This window comes from Pagrus major, chromosome 13 (genome assembly GCF_040436345.1).
Source record: "Pagrus major chromosome 13, Pma_NU_1.0".
NCBI lineage: Eukaryota > Metazoa > Chordata > Actinopteri > Spariformes > Sparidae > Pagrus > Pagrus major.
The window spans coordinates 6,026,500-6,045,259 of record NC_133227.1 but is presented as its reverse complement, the minus strand read 5'-3'; the positions used below and the strand labels follow the sequence as shown (position 1 = coordinate 6,045,259).

Genomic DNA, 18,760 nt, shown 5'->3' with positions numbered 1-18,760 from the left:
GTGAGACCTGGCATGAATTCATGCGTGACCAGAATGTGGTAACAAAGTAATTCTGAAGTGATAATGATTAATGCGTCAAGCATCTACGGTTACATAAGTGCAGCGTTTAACTTTTCATGCTGGAATTCTATTAAAAAAACAGAATGTACGATTGTGTACGAGGTCGTTAGTTTTCCATCAGTCACAGTAAAGGTTGTATTCCAGGTAGAGAGGAGGCATTCACTGAACTCATCACAGACACGTTTCTAAGCCTCTCTGAAACTATTCATTTGCACATGTGCATGCTAACAAGAAGGTGAAGGATAGCATGAACGTGTTTGTATTATTACCTTTCAGATTATGCACACACTGACAAGTAATATCAATCAAGCAGTCGTTGATAAAGGGTCAATTCAAAAGCAATAAACAGCTCCAGGCTACCTTCTGATTTTAACCATGTGATGAGACGATAGAAACATGATTTATTTTTATTTTATCAATACAGTCAGTAAATAAAGATGTCATCATGAAATACGATCAAATAGTTTGGTCAAGTTTAGGCACCACTTCTTTGCTAGGTTAGGAAAAGAGAAAAGTTTGGTAACAAAGAATGACAAAGTGTCACGGTTTGGGTTTATTGGTTTCTTGATTTCCTGCTTTATTTTGTAGTTCTATTTTCTGTCTTGTTGTCTCTTTCTACTTCCTGCTCACCTGTGGTCCCAGTGTTCTGTTTCCCTCCTTCCCAGTGTCTCTCCACCTTCACCTCACCCCTTGTTCCTTTTTTTGTCTGTTTTTAAGCCTGTGTTGTTCCCTCACTCTTTGTTGGTTCATCTGTTTTCGTCCTTGCATCTGTCTGCCTGTTCCCCAGTCCTTGTGTGCTCCCAGTGTTCCTGATTTGTTCCTTGTGGTTTTCTGGTTTGTCCTCAGTTTTTGTATTACTTTTGCATTTTCTGTCTTTTGGATTTTGGGCTTCAGCTCATTAAAGCTCGACTTTTGTTCGCCTGCCTTTGTGTGTTCTTGCGTTTGGGTCATCTGTAAATTGTGACACAACGTCTGCATTATGGCGGGCAGTTGCACCCCAAGAAATATCATGAAATTATATCTTACTGATTTTCTGTAATAAGTAGTACCTAATGTAAAATATCCAACAAAAGTATATTGTGCAACACTCATTACTGAGAAGCATCCTGTATACTCGCAATGGGGGCAGCAATTGTATCAGGGTGGCTGTGGCTCAAACATGGGACAATCATAGGTGCCCAAGGTTTGTTTGTCATATGAAACCAAGTTATCTTAACCCAAATCATGATTTCTGTCTCTTTTCTGCAGTTGTTTATCCCACGATTGTCAGAGGGATATGGAAACATGAAATCTGTCATGTGTAGAACCAACCACATAGCGATCTGCTGTCTGGCAAATGCACACATTGTAATCAGACTCCAGCACCCCAAGTCTGTAACGCAGGCTGTTCTGTTATAAATGTGAAGCATCCAAGCTGAGATAACCCTAATGACATCAAGATGACATCAGCGGGGTCATTTTTTCTCCCAGGACATTGGACAAACAATTCAACAACAAGTGAATGTGAAATTGGTGGAGTACTCCTTTAACTCCTTTTTTTTTGTCAATGTTTTTTTAGTTGCATCCAAATTTAAATCCCATATCCAAATGTTTAATCAATTACTTTTTTATTGTGGCAACAGTATGGGATTTTGACTTGGCCTGCTAATACTGGTGACGTGCACTTGCTGACCTCATGGACCTCAAGCATGTTAAAGACGTGAAAATGATCTACTAATGTGACTACTCCCTTCAAGACTGAAGATAATTACACAATCCACACATGTCTGTGATTTATTTCTCACGAATAAGTGCAGTCATCTCAAAGGTTTCAGTCTTTAAAGAGCAAAGTTAGTTTAAGTTTACGCTGTAGAGTGAAGCCGATAGAAATTCATGTCTCTTTTTCTTTTCATCGGACTCTTCTTCACATCAACATCCCCGCAGAATAAACAGACAGACATAAAGGGCTCAGCTGAGCTTTTCCTCTGTAACCTCTTTTGTTCTTACCACGAAAAACTGATGAGGTGGGTTATTAACTGAAAACACATTTTCATCCATGCTCTTGGTGATATAACAGAGTCTGGCAGGGGAGAGAGATACTCTGTCCAAATGCAAAAATAACAAAAGACATGGTGGAGAAAGGCATGATGGTCTGTGTCTTCGGCAGGATAGACCTTTGTTTATATTATCTATATGTGCTTTCTTTGTCTGTATATTTCCACACGGTACATTTTCACATCTGGAGCAGTCATCGCTGCAATCAAGCCTGAGAAATGTTTGGGTAAGGTTTGTTTGACTCTCAAATTGAGGGCCAACAGTTAAGCTTTGAGAATAACCCCGTGGAGACTCAGACACCAGATTTGGCTCGGGAAGAATAGGCCTGAATACCTCATCAACACTCCTCATTACTCATGTGCCAAATGAGTTCACTGCAGACTGGACCTATTCATTATTTCTTTTGATGGACAATTGAACTGTAACACACTTACCATGTAATCCTGGAAGGCTTCGGATACTCTGGCTGACATCTGAAAAGAGCCCATTATTAATAATTACAGATCATAACCGTAAAGTTGTTGTTGCTCTTCTTTATTCTGCGAGACAAAAGATCCCGTTGTGGTCTGTCGTTAGTAGTTTACAGTCGTTTCAACTTGTGTTTAAAATTTTGACCTTTAAACTGAGCCGCTCAGGATGAGGGGATGACGACCAAAGTGTTCATGACATGTTACGCGGTACTGTCCATGTTTTCCTGGCCGGAATCCAAACATCAGCTAAAACGATCAGGGCCAACTTAATTAATGAGAGGGTAAGGGTGTAAAAAACACAGCCTTTGATAGATTTCGGAAGTATTTTGATGAAGTATAAACTCAGGGGTTCTGCAGAGCACCTTAATCAGCTATGAAAGCAAACACATCTATCAGACTTAATTAACTTAACACAATTTGGCTCCCTTTGAATCAAAAGGCTGCCTGATTGATTTGCAATGCTTCAGTTCCTCACAAACACTGTATGCATCAGCGTGGAACTGCTTTGCTTGCAGCACATGCGGAAATGTTTTATTTAATCTTTAGAAATCAGTTCAACTCAGCTGGGTCTCTTTGCAAGACAGCGTGGCTATTAAAGTAAATCCTGTGCGAACTTCAAGGATTTCAAAGTCATTTCTGTGACATGCATGAGTCGATGTTCTCTGACTGTCTCGCAACAGGAAGTGACATTTAAAAACGACGACGACTGAGTTTTGTTAATATCACAATAATGGCTCAGAAGTGCCTCCAATCCTGGGCCGAGTCGTGACCCCGACTCTCACATTTTCTTCACTTCTCACTGAATCTGGGTTACGTGGACAGCGGGGTGGAGTACACATACACAGAGAGCTGACCGACTGCATGATTTATACCCACTGACTGCCCCCAGCTGTTACAATTGCCAGAGCCAAGGCAAAGCATGCATAGCTGAACGAGCCCGTGAGACGAATCCACAAACATCCACAGAATGAGGACTGATGGGATTCATCAAAAATGACGGACAAAGAGATCGAAACATGCAGTGCCAGATACAGCAAGTTTGTTGTAATTAAAACTTGTTTTAAACCTGCACACTAATCATCAGTTAATGACCCGCATGGCAAAATGGCGACGTGAAAATGTTGATTACTAATTTAAGTTGGCAGCAATAAAGTAGAACACCCCTTTCTCACCCTTCTGACTGGAACAGCCTCTTTGGATAACCAAGAGGGAGAGCGTTGTAAAGTGCCAGGTCTGACAGTTTACACAAAAATATGACGGCCTTTTTGAGAGAGTAATGAAGGCATACAAGGGAAGTGCGTCTGTTTCAAAATATTGTTTCATGCCTTCAGTGAGAGACAGACAGAGCTGTCTGGCGCAAAGTGTGAAAGAAACACAATGAGTCATTGTGGAAGGGGAGGGGACGGAGAGCGAGCACGTCGGGAGTTCACAGAGAAGGGGAGCAATATTATTCTGAAGCGCCCACTCAGTCTACCCAATCTGCTGCTGCACACGGACTGAGTCATGGGAACCACAGTGATAATTTGACACCTGTTGATCAAACCGGCCTGCGGACAGACTGCACACAGTGCTGCTGAGCCAGAGGACTGCTTTCACATATCATGCTTACATGGGTTCTGCAGAGCTCATTATTTGTCATTGACATTGTGCACAGTAGTGTTATTTCAAAGTATGGCTTTGCCTTTAGTATGATCTACTTTCAGCTTTCTGGCCTGTACTTAAATCAAACCATCGCACTCATCGACAAAAGTGGAATCCCCACTACAGAAGTCTGAACATTGAGATATCACTCTGTGGTGATCTATGAGGTTTAGGTCTACAATGGGCCTGAATGAATCTGCAAACAAGGTCACAAGGTTGATGTATTTGTTATTTTACAAAGCTGGTTGCAAAATGAAATGTATTTAAAACAGACACAAACTAATCTGTGGAGTGAACTGGAGTGTGGACGATGAACTGAGGAGTCTCTCAGTCTGAGGAATGAAGCTGCTCTGTAGTCTGGTGGTATGGCAGTGGATACTCAGTATCTTTTGCCAGATGGCAGCAGGGTGATGGGATGGGTGTTGTCTTTTAGTATCCTGTGGGCTATGTGCAGACATCTCACTTCACCCGTATCACTGATAATCGGTAGATGGATACCAATGATGTTCTGGGCAGTTTTAATCACCCTCTGCACAGCTGTCCTGTACGGGGCGAGCATGATGAGCCATGCGAATTCAGCTCTGGGATTTAGCCTTCCTCGGTTTCCTCAGGGTGTAGAGGCTTTTCTGTGTTTTTGTTTTACCAAAATTGTTCACCTGCTCCGCCTCGGCTCCACTGATGTAGACAGGAGTGTGCATTTTGCTGAGGTTGAGCAGTAGATTGTTCTCTGCGCACCACACCAAATCTTGTAATGTTTCTCCTCACTTAAAGCAACATTATGTCAAAATTGACATTTTGTGCGATTAGGCAACAGACAAGTTTGTTTTGCTTTAACGTATAATTTTAAAGTAAATGTTGATTGCACAGTGTAATATATTTAGAATGATGACACCATCGGGATTTCACCTCGATGTGCTGTTTTGTCTGCGACCAGGCACAAAGTCTCCCGGGAAAGTGAAGGTGACTGTCGATCCAGTCAGACTGGCACCATTTCTATCTGCTTCATGTCTCCATTATAGATTAAATGAATCAATAAACTCATATCTCACGTTTTGTCCTGTGTTGTTGGTATTTGCTACTCTGAGGAAAACAGAAAGCAGTCAGGTTGTTTTTGCAATGGTGGCCCCAGTAATAATGACACTCGGAGTGGGGAGCGGGGGATCGTCTATGCCCACTTTAATTAGAAGAACAATAATCTTTATATATCACATACAATCATACAATGTACAATGTAGTGAAAGTGTTTCTCTGCATTTAACCTATCCTGGAGGAGCAGTGGACAGCCAACGTACAGAGCCTAGGAACCAGCAACAGATCCAAGCCAGGTTACAGTCGAGGGAACAACGCTGTGAGAGCGGCTTGATTGAACCAAAACAGTGAAGTTGTGGGTAAAATAACCAAAGTACCAATAAGGGAGCTGCAGAGTCAGGTGATTTGTCTCTGTGGATCATCATTATGAGTGTGACATCCTTTGTTAATATGAAAACATTAACAGTCTTCACATACTGTGCCACTTAGCTGGACTTGTTGTTACTGCTTTTCTTGTTATAAAATATGTTGGATTAAGAATCTTTGGCTTTGATTAACTACTAAGAGGAAATATTCCACATAGAAATGTAAGGATAAGGCCCTTTCCTTCAGTCAAATCCCACATATTTAGTCTTTAATTTTCAAGAAAAAGTCCAGGTTTGACAGACAGAAGCCACCGGTGATCACACACTTGGTCTCATCGAAGTACAGTCAGTAATAAAAGGCATTTTTTACGAGAATGCTGGTGTTGGGAATGTAAGTTTCAGGAGGTAAAGGGCGTTTGAACTTCTGCTTTTGATTTTCATGCCTCTGATAACATTTCATCTCCAGCGGGAAAACAGTTTATCCGGCCTTCCGGAGTTCTGTTTAATGGAAGCCTGCAGGCGGAGATCGTGTTTGGACCGCTCTGCAGGGCCCGGCGTGCAGACCAAAAATGCATCAGCAAATAGTTCTCAAACAGCGCCTTCAGAAACAAGTGTGGGCTCTGATCTCAAGCCTGTCTCACATAAATATTACTAATCTTTCATGATTATTATGTTTGCCTGTTTATTATTAGTAGCTGTCTTACTGTGTTTAGCTCCGTGCTAATAATTCCATCACGTGTGGGCTATGCATCATTTACAGACGAACGTTACAGCTAAAAACAAATCAGACGTAAAAGTTTAATTGTGTAAAACACTGATAAAACAGTGAGCAGAGGTACAGAGTGCATTCAGCTACATCAACTATGACCACTTTAAGATACAAACATTTCTGGTATGTGGAGTATAAAATGTCTTGTGGCTGCAAAAAAATAGCTACAGTGGGTGTATAATCTGATATCCGTCTGTCTATATGTGAATGAATACTCAGTGATTGATCCCCAACGCAATGCCTCATGCTACTACATGCAAAAAACATTCATACAGTCAAATGTATATACACAGAAACCGTACACTTTAAATAAGGTGTCAAAACCTCCATTTTTATGTACAATAAATATGTTGATGATCATATAACATCCTTAAAAAAACCCATTCTGAACAGAACATGGCCCCTTTTCCAACATATTCAAACACAATTTTATTATGATTACTGTAAAGCAAAGGGTTCGTTTTGAGTTATACTGATCCACAAATGTCCTCAATCATTCAATAGATGCACATATTAACATCACAGATGCGACACATCTCTACCTTCCACATTCACAGTGACATTATGCTGCATTTTCTGATTTTTTTGCATTTTTCTTCTTCAGAACTATCTACCAGGAGTTGACCATGACAGCTTTGTAACCTAACAATTCACAAATAAAAACGTGTGGTGATTATAACATGACGGACAACAACGTACCAATCAATAAACAGTATTATAAATGAGTAATACCACTTGTATTACAGGAATGACACAGGAAATCCAAGTGCAACATTAACCATGTGGTTATGGGAATACAAGGAAGAACTATTAGGGTGAACACACGTCCTCTATCTGCTTGGGATTTAGGAAAGTCACCATCTCCCGAATGCCGTCTTCACAAATTGTGGTCTGCGAGGCTTTACTCAGGTTTTCTCCCTCCTCTTTAAATTTTCTCCATGTCTCTGAAATAAACAAAATTGAATTAATATTAAAGAAAAGGTCACCAAAATCTAAAAGGTCATATTAAAAGTCAGCAGGATTTTACAAACCTTCATCAAGTGTTGTAAGTAACGTGTAATTCTCTGGATGATCCATTATATCTTTTCTTTGAACGTCACCGATTTCCATTAATTGTAACACACCTATAAATAAAACAGCCCAGATGAGTCATACAGTGGTGCAGCTGTTCTATGTATTTGTCTCTGAAGAAATAGTTCAAAAAACATCTTCTTGTAAACATATACAGGTGTTGTTTGGTCACATTTGTGTGTGTGTGTGTGTGTGTGTGTGTGTGTGTGTGTGTGTCTTTAAAGCTGGAATTCTGCATTTTGGGCAACGGTATGTTGCGGAGGCCCGCAGAGGAGCTGAAGTGTACACCGCCCAAATCTGAACAGCACAAAGAGCAGACCTGGGCAAAAGGCGATTTACGGAGCCAAAATCCTGTCTGAAAATGTTTCTCTATTTCTTTCTTCAAGAGTTTGGGCAGACATTTCAGCAGAGAACAAGTGACCTTCCAGCCGAATATAGGAAACAGAATTCCTCTTCAAGGCACGTCATCTTGTTGGCCGTCTTATCTTTGTCCCATCTTTTTACTTTGATACATTTCTTCACGTTTTTTTGCAGCTGTAATGTTTTGTTTTACCTGGGTGAAATAGATTACTATTTCATAATTTCTATGTCTTCTTTACATTTTGGTTTGCTAAATGTGGCTCTGCCTTCTAGTGGCAGAGCTAAAAATCTTCGCAGAGAGACTGGGAAAAGGAGGGAACAGTTAGCCTAGCTCTAAAGCTCACTAATGAACATTAGATACATACGTTTTTGTGTGGTGTTATGTGCTAGCGTTCAAGTCTTTATGCTGAAGCTAAGCTAGCTGTAGCAGATGTGACAGATGTGAGAGTGGTATCAATCTTCTTGTCTAATTCGCTGCCAGAAATTGATGAAGTATATTAACCAACATGTTGAACATTTCCTTTAATAACGTTCCCGGCGGTAGTTACAGTACCTTCAACAGCCTTCCACACTTGCACTTCAACCTCAGCAGTGCTTTGTCTTTCAATAGCAATGATCCTCACTGTGTTGGGTGGGTCGACTTTCAAAGATGAATCTACTTTATACACCAAGAGGCTGTTTTTAAATCCCAGATAGCACTGGGTCTGGTTACTTTCAGCTTTACTTTCTAGAGAGAGAGAAAAAACAGACAGAAGTTGTGTGGGTGATGTTTACAGCTAATCAGCACCATGTCAGCAGAAACAGTTCAATATGTTATGAGCCATGTTTGACTACCTGGACAAGTCTTACAGCACTTCCCCACGGATTTCAGAGGATGCTGGCACGGGTACTGGCTGGGGCACGTGATGCGTTTGCAGTCCTGCAAGCCGTCAGTACAAGTGCACAGGATGCATTCCAGGACCTTCCCCAAAACTGGGTGCCACATGTCTCCATGAGAGTACGTCTTGCCATTGTATAAACATGCTGAGAGAAATGGAAAACATCTGAGCATTATGCTACATGTGGAAACAATCGCAGAGTTGCGAGGAACATCTCCATAAAATCAAATACCTATACAGGATCTCTTTGTTTTGACAAAGTCTCACCTCGTTGGTGTTTCCGCTGCAACAAAATCTTCACGGTGGTCTCCGAAGCCCCTTTGAGGTTGAGTTTACTGAGGCTCAGGCCTCTGGGAGAAGTCCTGACCCTGGGTGGAGTGGCACGGTCAGACCGCGCCCTGCCCTGCTCTCCAGAACACTGGTCCACTGAATGCCTCTTTTGTGGACACAGACATAATAAAACACAGTTATCTGTCTTCTATTGGCTTTACTTTCTATTGGTTTTTCCCCTGAGTGATAGCTGAAGGAGCATCATCATGAATCACTGCCCACATCTTAGATTTTTTAGGCAGTTCAAACAGACCGACATTGCAGTTCAGTCCTACTATCAGGCCATGTGATCCATGGATCTTGAGGGAACATGTGAAGCTTTTTGTCTTTTATGATCCCAGCAAAATGTTTCAGAGATAATCTAAGTAATGTGATGCTAAGTTGAGCAAATGAGCCTCGATTCTTAAGAGGAAATAAATGATTTGCTTGCACCCTTGCACGGGGAGGTCAAAGGTCAGCATCAGCTACAAAACAGCCCCCCTGAGGCTTGCAGTGATCTCAGTTTCACGTTCAAGGACACTCGACTTGAACTCAGAGTCCTGTAATTAAAGTGCAGCTGCACAACTGATGACACCACTTTACCATCATAAAATGACATTAAAATAACGATCAAAGAGGTAAGCTTCAAATGAAAGCACTGTCTAAAATAGGCTCATTTTATGATCAATCAGCAAGAACGTACAACGCCTCTGTTCAGCTGCTGGTTTCCATCCTCAGTCGATGAAGACCCACTGGTGCCGTGATCTAAAGACCGAAGAGAATAAGACCAAAAAACAGTCTCTATTATGATGCTGGTTTGTCACACATTGTTCACACAGTTTCTTGCGATTTGGATAATGCACTTAGCATTGCAATTAATTAATTACATCGCAATTAATTTGGATTAATTGTGCAGACCTACAATATATGATCATATTGTGAAGTGTTTTGTGTTCTGTCTCATTTAGTGCTCTACAGTGAAACAAAATTAATTGCATTGAACATCATTTTGATTATGTCAAGTTTTATTTTTTAAAAAGTAAAAATTTCTTTTAAAAGTAAAAAAGGCTGCAGGTTGGAAACGGAGTAAAATCATTTTTGTTTGTCTACCTTTACACACCAGACAGCAGGTATCTGGAACTGAGACTGGTGAGGAACAGGTGATTGGCTGGCATGTTTTCAGAGCGCAGAAGATGTTTCCATTCTGGAAAAAAAGAAAGAGGGGGGAAAATGTCTTATTTTTTATATTTCCAAGTATGCTTCCCAGAGGACGACGCTTAAGTACTCCAAGGTTTCTGCAGGCTTCTCTAGGACTTATACAAGCCTAACATTTAGATGACTCTGAATAGCAGAAACAAACAACATAATCACAAAGTCTTTTAAGATACAAAGTTCCAGGAAAATCCCAGCAAAAACATAATAACACATTACATTTATTTGGCTTTTGTCCAGAACAAATCACATTTTCTTTTTCCACTCACACACTCCAGAACCTGTTGAGAACTCTGCTTATTCCATCTTATCAAGGGTTCACTGCATTTTGCACAAATCCTAAAGTGTGTCTTGGATTGTTTTTGAAAAAGACTTGCATTTTATATTTTAAGACTATATTTCACCCATGCAATGAACCCTTCACAAGATGTAATAGGCAGAGTACACCTGAAGTTTCCAAAGAGCACCTGCAGGAGACTATGTGATAACCAAAAAAGACCCAGCGGTGCTTCCACTCTGTTGTCGTCCTGTAGAGAACCTGTTCTAGTGCCTGAGCAACCTCAGGACATCATGTCTTCTCTGATTTAAATGAAACTAAAGATATTCTGATAATTTTGTTAACATTGTAGTGTGTAGTTTTATTGAATTTGTTTTCTGGACTTGGCTTGTACTTTACTTTGATACTTCACAATTCAAATTAGTAGTTTTTGTGGTTGAAATGTCAAAAGACTCTGTGGACTCTAATGGGGTTAGAATGGAAATAAAATATTTTATCCATTTATTTTCAAAGAAAGAGGATATATGTTGTAGTAATAAGCAAAGCTGTGAGTGTGTTACATTGAAATCAAAGCCTGGACAGACACTGCAATGAGAATGGAACCTGTTACTATAAATGAGAGAGCTGCATTAGGATAAATCTGATTTTTACTGTTCTGAATTATATACTAGGATCCACTCTCACAATCACAATATTGTTATGTGTAGTCTCCTTAGAAACTCAGAAACATCCGTTCACAAACACCACTTAGCAACTAATAAAATTAACTCCTCTCATCATGTGGCCTTTTAAGGGACAACGCCAGGCTGATTTCAATTTAGGCTTCATTTCTGCTTTCCTCACTGACGCCTGCCTTTAGTTTTTTCTCTCGAGATTAACGCTTTCATCCTCTCTCTTGTGCTGAGCCGAAATGGAGACGAAAGGACAGTGCTTTCACCAGCCACAGCCTTTCATTGTGTCATTAAATTACCATTAGCGGCTATACGTTAGCAGAGATACGCAATGTACTTCAGAAAACACTTAACACATACATACACATTTTGATTTTTTGACTGTGATAAATTGTGAGGTGTAAAATGTAACATATGGGCCAGAGCTGTAAGTTGTTGTAACGTGTAAACGCTCCAGCAATATTTATAATGTAAAGAAGTTCTGTTGAACATGAATTAAGACAGTGTGTTGAGAACTTTTTTCATTTTAAACATCTAATAATTAAAAGCTGATTCTTGATCTTTTTTTCTCTCCCTTAATGCTGTGGTGGTGGTGCTTAAATTAGTTGTTTGACAGAAGAACAATATCCAAGGAAAGGAGGATTATGAAGAATTCATAAATATACACTGTAAAAAAAAAAAATAATGAAAACATAGTCACCCTGAACAAGGATTGAGGTTTTTTCATATACATTTTAAAAATTAAGGTCCTTTTGAAAATGTTCCTGTGTTTTCTTTTCCATTTCATTTCATTTATTTTATTTCATTTTTTTCCCAGCAGGGACACTGGAAGTCAGTCACATTTGAATGGTCAAGATAACTTATATCTAGTAGTTATCAACAATATTTACCAACAATTTGAGAATGTTTTGCACTATAGAAGACTGCAAACTTGAACACCAAAGTACTGTAGGTCAAGTGAGTCACATTAACTACAGTAAACAGCAAAGAGAATTGCTGAGTCAGGTGAAAGTGAATACATTTTGTGAAACCCTGTCTCTGACAAATTCTTAATACATTAAGTTGCTTCTTTCTTTGTGTAGGAAACATCATGCTCCCTCTTTCTTATCAATTGATGGCTTTTATAATGCCTTGTTTCAGGGGGTGCTGCAGCCCCCTCAGCACCCCTACTTCCCGTGTGCATGCTCATACGGTAGAATTCAACACTGTATATAAACATACAGTATCTACAGAGAATGATAACCCTCTGGTTTCATGTCTCCCCTATACGATTACAGACTGTCCGTTTTACAATGTGATATTCTTTCCCCAGATCAATAAAACAAACCCCAGTCTGACTAAAACAGAAGTAGTAAATCAGATGTAACTTACAGAGCATGTGCACATTACACACTGGTTGCTTTGCTTGGAGGGGAAGAGGTCGTGCTTATTGAAGGTCTCCCCCGGCTGATAAATAGTTCCATTATACCTGCAGGATTTCACTGAAGCTCTCAGCCCTGCAGGGATCCTGGGCTCGTCTGAGGAGGGAAACGGGACAGAAGTCACAAGGAGACAAAGACTCTGACACCAGGTGTTTAGATGAGGACAGCCTGACATTACCTGTGCATCTTGGACAGCACTGCTGAGGCTCGGCCACAGGGTTTTCACACGGCAGAGCAGGACACTTGATTGTGTTGCATTTCACATGGCCAGTCTGAGAGAAGAGCAATACAGCACAGTTTACAAGCCTTTACAGCACCATGTCAGATATGTTAGAGTTCTTAAGACAGTCTGGTGTTTTTGGTGTAATGTCCCTTTAGTTGTTAATGAGGTCTGTTTGTGTTGGAGGCACCTCTGTGCAGACGCAGCGCATGCAGAACATGAGTCCGAAGGGCTCCAGATAAGGATGCCAGCCGTCTCCTGGGTTGTACGTCTTGTCTTTGAAAGTACACAGCACCCCGGAGCCTGGGTGTCAGACATGAGGAGGATGAGCTCCAGTATGGACAAACGCATAATATGGCGCAGAAGAAGCGAACAGCAACAAAAAAAAACACAGGAATTTCCATGTGAAGTCATGTATAAAATATTTGTCAAAGCGACAATCAGAGGAAAACATGAGAAACTGCAGTGATCCCACTACAGCCCATAATAAGCATAAAGGACAAACAGAAGTCATGATTTCACTTTTGGTGCTTCTGTGGCAAAAACATCTAGAGCAAAATACAAAAGTAAAGTTTTGAGCAGGAGATGTTGGCAGTCTTAAAATATCCGTTCAGTTCTGACAAAGTCCGACAAAACTTTCCTTATTTCAAGCTTTTTCCTTATTTGAAGCCTCCACACGTCTGATCAGGACACAGAAGCATCAGCAGGCTCTGCTCTTACCTTTCCGGGGTTTTAGCTCCGCATCTGCGACCCAAATGATGAACCAGAGCAAAAACGTGGACTTCATTTTTTACATGTGTGTGACTGAGTCCTCAACGCGCAATAGATGTGTGTTTCTGCGAGACAGAAACTGCAGGACAGTGTGAAACAAGAGTTTAAAAAAAAAAAAAAAAAATCCATTTTTTCTTGGTTAATCTTTGGCGCCTCCTTCCGGAGACAAGAGGTACAGTTAGCTCAAGAACGGAGAAACGAGGAGGACTGCAGTGAGGCAGGATGTTATATATACAGTATATACATACATACATACATACATACATACAGGAACTAAATATATATCACAGGCCACTTAAGTTTCTTTTCAGCTTGCATACTGGATCAGGGCAAAAGTAGCACATTTTTGAAAATGTATATATTTTGTTGGCATTAGATTGAAAAATCAAATAAAATGATTCTGATAAACAGAAGAATGCTAAATGCAGCTCAACCCATAGTACACAGTATATAATTACATTAAAACAAATGTTTTATTTATTTTTACTTATATCTTTTTTTTATATAATTAACTACATTTATTGGCAGAAAATTAGATTTGATACTTTAGTACATTCAGTGTCAGATACCTTAAAGGTCCAATTTGTAGTGAAAGTTGATTTTTGAGTCTCATTCCCATCAAATACTGAGCCCGCCCCGACCTACAATCCCATAGCGACACAAAAATCCACTTTCTTACAAATAGGGCCATAAACAAAAGTAATATTTTAACACAATATCTTTACTTCTACTTAAGTATGACTTTTGGGTACTTTTTCCAACACTTTAAATAACAGAGGAAATGTTGAGCTCTTTTACTTAAAGCAACAATATGTAACTTTTTCACCTTAAATAGCAGCTTCAAAATCATGTTGTTGGTACAGTGTCTTGTAATAGGGTGAATGGTGTCTCTGTCTCAGCCATTCCGCCCCTCTATCACTTGTTTCTGCTCTATGTCACCTCAGTGAGAGAGTAGGATCACAGCATCACATACATGTTTACTACAAGAAGCATTCGAGTAAACATCCTTTAACGTCACTGACTTATGATGATGTCACTTTCCTGTCTTCTTTTACATCCAGTGAGAGTGAATCCTTTTCTAAACCTACATTTTATGTTGGATTAATTTATACTGTTAGGTTTTCTTATTATGTCACGTTTCTTACACCCTGTAGTCATCACTAAAACCAGTCGAAAACCATTATTGAACCAGTCTAAATGACGGTGACATGCAGAGAGTTCTCTGTTTATTAACACACATCAGGGGATAAAACAGTGCAACCATGTTAAAACAGACATCAAGATGCCAAGAAATTGAAGATATGACAAACAAAAGAGATCTGACTAATATTTCTACAATGAGTCTGGTACATCTGCTCCATCCTATGATGGCTAATGAAAGCCATCATATGGCTCAATAATAAAACATTTAGCTTGTAGTGACAGTTTAGTTCAGTTGGTGCAGATGCATAGAAACCAAAACGAAACATGATCACAGACTTGACCCTAAAATTGAAAAAACGTTATCTTCTAAAATGTGATTCCTCTTGAAACGGAGAAAATGGCATGTTTCCAACTTCACAAAGTTCTGAAACAGGCTGAGACTTAAAACAAAAATTTAACAAACCCAATGCTGATCGACAGACGGGACTCCTGTTTCCCTTTTAAAAAACTGCACTGGATATTCGGAACACTGTCTGCAGGACTTTTCAGTACACTGTCTAATGACTTGCTTTCAAAATGTCATCAAGCCTGGCTAAAGCTCGAAAGTATCAATATTTTAATGTTAAAAATGTCACTGATGCACATCTGCATCAAAAATGTCAATCACTGCCAAAAATGTCCTTTAAAAACAATGTAAGAAGACATCGGGTGCTCTTAATTAGCTGAACACCCAGTGGACAAATTTCTTTGTAGTCAAAACGTGTTTCTCATACTGCATGGTATATTATCGTGTATGAGAGGCTTGATAACTGACAGAACATCACATGTAAAGTGATCCACCTCCTGGATCGGACACACCTGAGTACCTCCACCAAACCCAGATTTCACGATATCAGAACAATCAGAGTGTGGCATACATAGACTAGATTCAACGCCTGCCATATAAGTTATACTTTAAATGTCTGAAGTACAGAGTATTGCATTATAGGATGAATTATACTGCGCACACACACACATATACACACATACACACCCACACGCATACACACAACAGTAGACGGAAAGCACAAATGGAGGAGACTCAAGAGCTGCTGCTGTGTGCCCCTGAGTCGTCCTCTTGCTTCAGCCGCTTCTTCGCTCTGATTTCATTCATGGCTTCCTCTATGGAGCGAGTGTCCCTCTTGTTGGCCACCGGCACTGAGAAAAACAGAAATAAAACAACAAGATAATGAGTAAATAACGTGGAGCTGTTATTCGAGAGAAGCAACACAGTGCTTCTATGAGACTGATCAGTGCGACAACGTTTACTCACCACAGCCATAGGCCCTGTTGGCCTCTAGTGTGTGTGCTGCATCTTTAGCAGCCGAGGTGCCGATCAGGTGACTGTACTTGTCTCTGTAGTTGGAGTTGGGACATGCCTCTGGCTTCTTCGTCTGACTGGATGCTAATTCTTCCAACGCAGCCTGTTCCTGCAGAGAGGAGGGGGAAAAAGTCAGGAGACTGTAACAGATAATCAAGGAATAGTTAAATAACCTCAAGCTGCAATGTAAATTGAAAAATATATAGCCGTTTCTCCTTAACCTGCCTCACCAGTTTCCACTTCAGGAAATGCATTAACCTATTCCAGCATCCTTCCCCAAAAAGTACTGGGACTTGTAGGAGTAAAAGTATCAATTCAAACTACAAGCATAAGGATACCAAGGCCAAACGAATTCATGATGAACGACATTACCGTGATATCAAATTGTCAAATTCATCTTTAACTTGGTTTACTGTGTCTTTTGTCTCCTTTTTAGCAATTAAATACACTCTAAAAACAAGTTTAGGTAATGACATATAAATAATAAATATATAATAATAATTTATAATAATATATAAAAAAAAGGACATGAGACATTTAAAGGCAGGAATACCTCATGATATTAATTTGTCAATGTTAAGCTTCGTATTGATTGTAATGTGACAAATGCACCCCTAAACCAACAAAACATAACCAGAAGAATTGAAAGGACAAGAGCGTTCAGTCTCACTTTTAGTCTGCGCCGTTGCTCCGCCACCTTGGGATCCCACTCCTCTCCTTTGCGATAGGCTTCCAGCTCCTCATCTGATGGAGCAAATTCCTGCCACAGCACGAGATGGAAATAAGTCACACTTCTGCTCATAGTTTTCATATCATTGTTCTATGATGTCCTAATAATAGTAACAAAGGGAACACTGAATCAAGAACAAAGCGCTCAGACCTTCTTGAAAAGCATGACGTAACGGCTCTCCTCGTCTTCCCCGAAAGAAAAAGAAGTCAGACCAGCCACTTCTGCAACATCATGCCTGTAAGACAGGAGGACATGAAATGTGAACAGCTGTGAGCTAATAACAAAACATGTTTTTTTTGTTGCATAAAAGGGGCTTATCAAATAAAGCAAAGCAATGACTACTTACAATATACTCCTTTCAATCTTCCCCATAGGATTGTATTTCCGTTTCTGTTGTGCGCTGTCCTGAATGAAATCTGACACCTCTTTCTCCATCTGAACAAGACACAGGGAGTCTGTGTTATTTTGCATGTGATAATATATATGATATAGTAGTGTTAATTCAGTTATATGTTTGTATGCAATGAAGTTAGAGTTGGTGGTGGCGTCGTAGTCGTACTAGTTGTGACACGTAAGCTCTCACCTTTTTCCTGAACGCTGCTTTCTTTTTTTTCTCGTCTTCCTCCATCTTCTTGAGCCTTGCTGCTTGCTCTTAAAAGGACAGAAGTTTAAGTTTTCATGGAGTTTGTTTATTTCCAATAGTGCCTGAAGTTTCCGTTGTAAACACGGATCATGCACAGATACAGCTGGCCCACGCGTACTTTCAAAGACTTAATTCACAAAAAGGCTAATCAAGAGACATACTTCCTGTTATCCCCAAACCACATTTCCAGATCATTGGAGGCTGGCCTACGGACTGACTCAAATCTTATTATTTGTTGCATGTGTCTACGCGCACATAGTCTCTGATGTTTTATTAGTAGGCATAGTCATAACAGTTAATGAAACAGATTTGGCCAGTTTTTATCACCGCAGTCATGTGGCAACGTCTTCACAACAACTTTTAAGTGGCTCCACTCAGAATTGCCACGTTGTTGGGAAGTCCAGTTTTTGTGTCAGCTCTACAAACAGGAAATATTGTGACATAATGTAATCCAAATGTACCATGTTCAGCGGGAGACCAACGCCAGCTGTTGGCTCCTGGAGTTATTAGTTGAATTAAATGGAGCCTAAAGGAAATATATGTACCTGTGAAAGCTTTTGGTAACTTACAAATACTATGTATCACTACAATTGAATAAAGCTAAAAAATGATGTATATATGTCACTTAAATTATTCACTTCTATCGACTGTAACTCACGTGCGATGCCAATAGCCTGAGAGAAAAGCAAAGATGTTTTTTCTAAAATGTGAATTAATTGGCAGAGAGAAAATGTGGCTAAAACTGATTATAAAACTGATTAATGGAAACAGTGAGGGCTTTGTAAGAAATGTATCACTACCGCAGCAGATCAAGCCGTGCTGCTTGTGTACAGTGCTTTAGCAGGTTTGTATTACAGTCACGGTTATCGATTCGAAAACAAAGACTTGGACAGCAGATATCCCCATTCTGACTGTATCAAATGCTCCCAAACTGAACCATTTTCAACAGGAAGCTTCGTTACCCCATCACTAGTCCAGTGACCTCCGGTATGCGGCAGTTTGCGGCACATGCGGGACTGCCTGTTCCTTTGAGGCGGTGCTAAACCCGGGCCAAGTGCGCTTACTGAAAGCTCAACTGGCCAATGGGAGCACTAGAAACGCTCTCCTCGCCTATCCAATTTATTTCTTTCACATAGCGGTACATATTGATCTCTTGTCATATCCATTTCGGCAGTATCACACGAACGCAAAATGCGTCGTCGTTTAGGCAAAACATGAAGTACCTCGAGCCTTTCGTCGGCTCTCCTGGTCGCCGACTGTGGGAGGCTTCTCCATCGAGTTTAAGATTGAACCTAGGAGGTCCGCCATCTTGGAATGAAAGGGCAG

At 40.2% G+C, this 18,760-nt stretch overlaps 2 protein-coding genes across 2 annotated transcripts; both read right to left on the bottom strand.

Annotated features, from left to right (window-relative positions):
- Positions 1-6,775: 6,775 nt before the first annotated feature.
- On the bottom strand, positions 6,776-13,574 carry chrdl2 (chordin-like 2). The gene is made up of 11 exons (XM_073479914.1): positions 13,508-13,574; positions 12,978-13,090; positions 12,746-12,839; positions 12,518-12,663; positions 10,097-10,190; positions 9,690-9,751; positions 8,945-9,113; positions 8,634-8,822; positions 8,353-8,526; positions 7,400-7,492; positions 6,776-7,312 (listed from the first exon to the last, which is right to left on the bottom strand). Exons 1-11 carry the CDS (start codon positions 13,572-13,574, stop codon positions 7,179-7,181), a joined length of 1,335 nt encoding a protein of 444 aa, XP_073336015.1. The 3' UTR covers positions 6,776-7,178.
- Positions 13,575-14,771: 1,197 nt separating this feature from the next.
- On the bottom strand, positions 14,772-18,760 carry spag7 (sperm associated antigen 7). Its single transcript, XM_073479949.1, has 7 exons — positions 18,658-18,760; positions 17,375-17,442; positions 17,138-17,226; positions 16,942-17,026; positions 16,732-16,821; positions 16,014-16,170; positions 14,772-15,898 (listed from the first exon to the last, which is right to left on the bottom strand). Exons 1-7 carry the CDS (start codon positions 18,740-18,742, stop codon positions 15,783-15,785), a joined length of 690 nt encoding a protein of 229 aa, XP_073336050.1. The 5' UTR covers positions 18,743-18,760; the 3' UTR covers positions 14,772-15,782.

Coding starts and splice junctions, on each gene's coding strand:
- chrdl2 (XM_073479914.1), bottom strand. CDS start 13,574: ATGAAGTCCACGTTTTTGCTCTGGTTCATCATTTGGGTCGCAGATGCG. Junction 8,823..8,944: donor GCAGCGGAAACACCAACGAG/GTGAGACTTTGT, acceptor CATTTCTCTCAG/CATGTTTATACAATGGCAAG. Junction 7,493..8,352: donor AGTGTGGAAGGCTGTTGAAG/GTACTGTAACTA, acceptor TTTTATTTATAG/GTGTGTTACAATTAATGGAA.
- spag7 (XM_073479949.1), bottom strand. CDS start 18,742: ATGGCGGACCTCCTAGGTTCAATCTTAAACTCGATGGAGAAGCCTCCC. Junction 17,027..17,137: donor AAGATTGAAAGGAGTATATT/GTAAGTAGTCAT, acceptor CCTGTCTTACAG/GCATGATGTTGCAGAAGTGG. Junction 15,899..16,013: donor CAACAGGGCCTATGGCTGTG/GTGAGTAAACGT, acceptor TGTTTTTCTCAG/TGCCGGTGGCCAACAAGAGG.